General features: G+C 39.4%; 2 protein-coding genes across 2 annotated transcripts in view; both read right to left on the reverse strand.

Moving 5' to 3' along the window:
* Window positions 1-2,818, reverse strand: part of hnrnpabb (heterogeneous nuclear ribonucleoprotein A/Bb) — a 5,208-nt gene extending 2,390 nt beyond the window's left edge. The window contains exons 1-5 of the mRNA XM_016440068.1: window positions 2,724-2,818; window positions 2,137-2,310; window positions 925-1,093; window positions 692-850; window positions 475-606 (exon numbers count right to left, since the gene is read on the reverse strand). Coding sequence (XP_016295554.1) covers window positions 475-606; window positions 692-850; window positions 925-1,093; window positions 2,137-2,291 — 615 coding nt within the window. The 5' untranslated portion in view covers window positions 2,292-2,310; window positions 2,724-2,818. The remainder of the gene's footprint in view (window positions 1-474; window positions 607-691; window positions 851-924; window positions 1,094-2,136; window positions 2,311-2,723) is intronic.
* Window positions 2,819-3,878: 1,060 nt separating this feature from the next.
* The window catches only part of LOC107653344 (guanine nucleotide-binding protein subunit beta-2-like 1), a 7,359-nt gene continuing 6,820 nt past the window's right edge, over window positions 3,879-4,417 (reverse strand). The window contains exons 6-7 of the mRNA XM_016440038.1: window positions 4,226-4,336; window positions 3,879-4,007 (exon numbers count right to left, since the gene is read on the reverse strand). Of these exons, the coding sequence (XP_016295524.1) occupies window positions 3,942-4,007; window positions 4,226-4,336 (177 nt within the window). The 3' untranslated portion in view covers window positions 3,879-3,941. The remainder of the gene's footprint in view (window positions 4,008-4,225; window positions 4,337-4,417) is intronic.

A 4,417-nucleotide genomic window follows, 5' to 3' on the forward strand; every position in this document is an offset into this window, starting at 1 on the left:
GGGGAGGAGTCTAAATTGTGACTTCATCTAAAAATGTCAATTTAGGGGACGTGATAAATTAGTAAATAAAACAATAAAATTAAAATGTAATGACTTCACAATTCTCCATTTTCAATTTAGGGAAGATAAATTGAATAGTAAATTTGTAAATAAAATTAATAATCGTCAGGATTATGATTTTACAATTTGGACTTCCTCCTAGCAATGGAGTTAAATAATATCATTATATTTGAGTTTATTACAATATAAGTTATAGGTAACATCTCGCTCACAATTTTGACTTTTCCTTCACAATTCTGCACTCATATCTTGCAATTCTGAAGAAAGCTCAGAACTGTGAGATGCTGCAATTACAGCTGCCGTAATACACACACACCACACTAACTTTGACACACAAATTGACCCACCATAACTAAGCATCTATTGCAAAAACATGGGAGAAAAACATACCATGTCTTCCTTTCCGTTCATTACCTTGCTTCCACAGACATTATGGTATTTCTTCTCCAGGATCTTTTTGACGGCAGATTCGTCCTTGAAAGTGATGAAGACGAAGCCCCTCCTTTTGTTCGTCTTTGGATCCATTGGAAGTTCAATAGTTTCAATCTGCAAGCATCATAATTGATACCGTATTAATAAAAGTCAGAAGACACAAACAAATGTTTTTATGCTCAATAGATTTAAAACTCACCTCTCCGAAGGCCCCGAAGTATTCACGGATCTTCTCTTCTGTGGTTTCAGGGTTAAGGCCACCGACGAAGATCTTCTTGGCGGGCTCTTTCTTTATAGCCATGGCTCTCTTGGGATCGATCTGTCGGCCATCTAGCCTGTGTTCATTTTGCTCCAGCACCTTTCAAAAGAAGAGACGTGAACATCCGCCACCAAGCAAGTGTTTGGATTGAAGGGAAATGAAAGCATACGCACCCTGTCCACACTTTCTGCTTCTTTGAACAAGATGAACCCAAACCCTCGTGACCGGCCGGTGTTTGAATCCATCTTTATGGTGCAGTCCATCACCTCGCCGAACTTTGAGAAGTAGTCCTTTAGGTCTTTCTTACTGGTGTCCCAGCTGAGCCCTCCAACAAACATTTTACTGCACAAAAGAATAAAACAAGTTGACGAGAGCCTGTATTAAACCACAAACAGAGCAATCTCATAACATCACAGACAAAAAGACCGCAACAGTTGGATTTCAAATCAATTTATAAAGCACCTTAAACAGAGTGTACCAGAGTGCTGTACAAATACATAACACAAAATACAAAGATAAAATTACATGAAAATCATGAAATAAATCCAATCACTTTCTTCATAACGGAATAAACCGTTAAAAAAAAACAGGCAAGGTTGGTAATCGGTGATATGCTTTCATTAAAGCCATCAGCACACTTTTCAACTTATTTCATTAAGCAATCAAAGAATTCCCAGTGAATAACTACATTACCCATAATTCTGCAAATGCGCCCAGCAATCAGAAAAACCACAAGCAAATACTCTCAAAACTCATATTTCGCAGTAAACATTGACTCCATATAAACACAAATATAAACTCATTACATCAAGTTATATTTTCCCACTCCTTACCTCAATTGTCATTCATAACACATTACCCGATTGTAGATCTTTCCCTCATTAAAGCTGCCAAATAGACATTCTATAAGATTTTATTTACGTGACTCACAATTCAAGGCTGGTTGGTATGATGTAAGACCATTTAAAAATCCCTATGGAAAAATTAATGGGGGAAAAAAAAATAAAAAAAATCTTGAACTAGTTGAAAAGTGGGCGGGGACTATTGCGCGCTATAGGTCCGATTCTAAAATCTGATTGGACGAGCTCGTGTCCACTTCAACTATATTAAGCTTGGCAACCATAAACAGTCTATCAGCTAATGTTAATGAAGCAAATTACCATGCGGATGAAAAGGGTTTCTATTGTTGGGTGTACCGGCAGATCAAACATCTGCTGCCACCCGCCAGCGAGAGATTCACCCCCAAACAACCTTCATGTCCAACAATGAGCACAACAACCCACCCACCCCCCTCTATTAACAAACACACGGCGTCAAAAGAGACGCCTTAAAACAAAACGTCTACATTAAGCATGAAAACGTAATAAAGCGCTGAATATTCTCACCCGGCATCTTCCTCGCCCCTGCTGGCGTTGATCTGTCCTCCCTCGCCGGGTCCGCTCTCCTCATCCGGGGCCTCCTCTGCGAACTCTGCTCCGTTCAGACTCTCCTCATTCCCGTTCTCGGAGGTTTCCATCAACTGATGCTCTGCGTCGGCCATTTTGGTAGCTTTAGATTACCTTTGGATCAGAAATGGTTTGATTTAGTTTCACAATGCGAGATACTACGGATGATGCTAGAATAATAGAGCAGCGGCATGGCTAGGCCATCGGATTCAACGCAAACGCTCAATTTCAGTCTCAGCTTGATGAAAGCACAAAAAACCAAACGAAATCAGGCTTTAAAGCGTGTTCGAAACGTATGCGTCTCAAAACAAACAAATAAAAAGACTCATTCAGGCCGCGTAACGAAAGCTAAAGCAGCATGCAATGCTAAACTAGCTAAGCGATCGCGTTCGCATTCTTTTTCAGCTACGCCGAACGCATAAAACAGGCTTTTTCGTCTAAAACGGTGTCTTACAGGTATTCTCGTAAAACATAAACTAGCCCAACACAACTAACCACGCGAATAAAATTCAAATTAACCGGCTTACTGTAAAATATTGGCGCTGAAAAAGCCGCTTTCCAAAATGGACTCTCGCTTACAGTACTAACTCGTGGCCACCTTTATAGTACCGGATGAGTCCGGTGGAATAAAACAAGCTGTGATTGGACGACACTGTTTGACCAGGCAATGATAGCGTTATTTGATTGGTCAGAGACGGTGAAGCACCGCCCATTATGGTTTCCTCCTGCGCACTTCTTTTCTGTTGTACGCTCAATAGGTTTAGCACGAGATGTTCCAGAGCGCGTGCAGTATAAAACACGATGGTGAAGGTGTTGTGCATTTAAACACAAGGAATATAAGCGTGTATAAAACGACATAACATCCAGTAATGCTTTAAAAAATATCGTGTTAGGCTTCCCAATCGATTTATACGATTTCCACCAGTCGTCGATGAAGGACTGCAACTCACAGAGGAAATTCTATCGATATCATTCATTTTCGACTTTTCCGTGACCTTTATAGACAATTTTCATGATCAATTTAGGCCCTTTTTTGTATTACCGTCTTGTTTTTTGGACATCATTACTATAACATAAGTACCACCCACATTTCAGTTAATAAAACTAAATCTGCGTCGACTGTTGATATGTTTTTCTCGAAAACAAGATACTGTAACAATATAAGTGCATTATTTCACGAACAGATTCATCCTATGCATGATATAAAGCTGTATTTCAGCTTCCCGAGTGAAAGGTAAATTATGCTATTATAACAAAACGCTCCAAACTGAGGGTGAAATAAAACATTCCTGGACCTTAGTTTGCTGAAATAGTAATATTAAAGTGACAAATGGTTTGCTACTGTAGTACTAAACAAAAACAAATCATATACTTAACCCAAAATCAGCAACACTTTATGTAACAAACATAATCAGACAGCAGGTATATAAATGTGTCAAAGCTTTGCTCATTCACACACAAACTGATAAATAATTGCTACAGGATTCACAGAATCCAGCTTTTTCTTTCTACCTAACTGAGGCAAAACCTCATATACTGTATATACGTCAAGTAGATCATGAGTAATATAACATGTAAATTAACATATGATAGATTTTTATTAGATAAAGAATAATCGCATGGTGAACTGATGTAGTACAAATTGGCATCAACACAAGAGAAAAAAACTAACAAGGACAAAATTGGTATAATTTTTTAAATTCAATTTTCCATATTTTGCATTCCGTTCTTGGAAATGTACATCTTTATCGGGTTCCAATGGTCACCTGCCAAACTCTGATCAGGTTGTCTGTGTATCCAGCAAAGAGAGTCTGAGAAAAATAAATATAGTGTAATTAATACAACTCTTTTTGTTTGTCCAATTGGTTTATATTTAAGATTATACATAGCACACAATGCCACCGATCACCCAGAGATCCAGCATCCAAACTGATGCCGATTATCTGCAGAATAAGCTCATCTCACACACATACACACACATACACACACACAACGCGCGTGGTGTCTGTGGCCTGCGGGAAGCTCTCACCTGTCCGTCAGCAGACCAGGCCAGAGATGTGCACTGGGGCGGCTCAGCCTTGCTGTTAGTGGTGATGACTTCCTGTTTGAGCTCATCAACGATGATCTTTCCCTCCAGATCCTGTGGAGAGACAGAGAGACACAACAGTAATGAGAGAGAGAGAGAGAGAGAGAGAGAGAGAGAGAGAGAGAGAGAGAGAGA

Source organism: Sinocyclocheilus anshuiensis, unplaced genomic scaffold (genome assembly GCF_001515605.1).
Source record: "Sinocyclocheilus anshuiensis isolate Anshui unplaced genomic scaffold, SAMN03320099.WGS_v1.1 scaffold1151, whole genome shotgun sequence".
NCBI lineage: Eukaryota > Metazoa > Chordata > Actinopteri > Cypriniformes > Cyprinidae > Sinocyclocheilus > Sinocyclocheilus anshuiensis.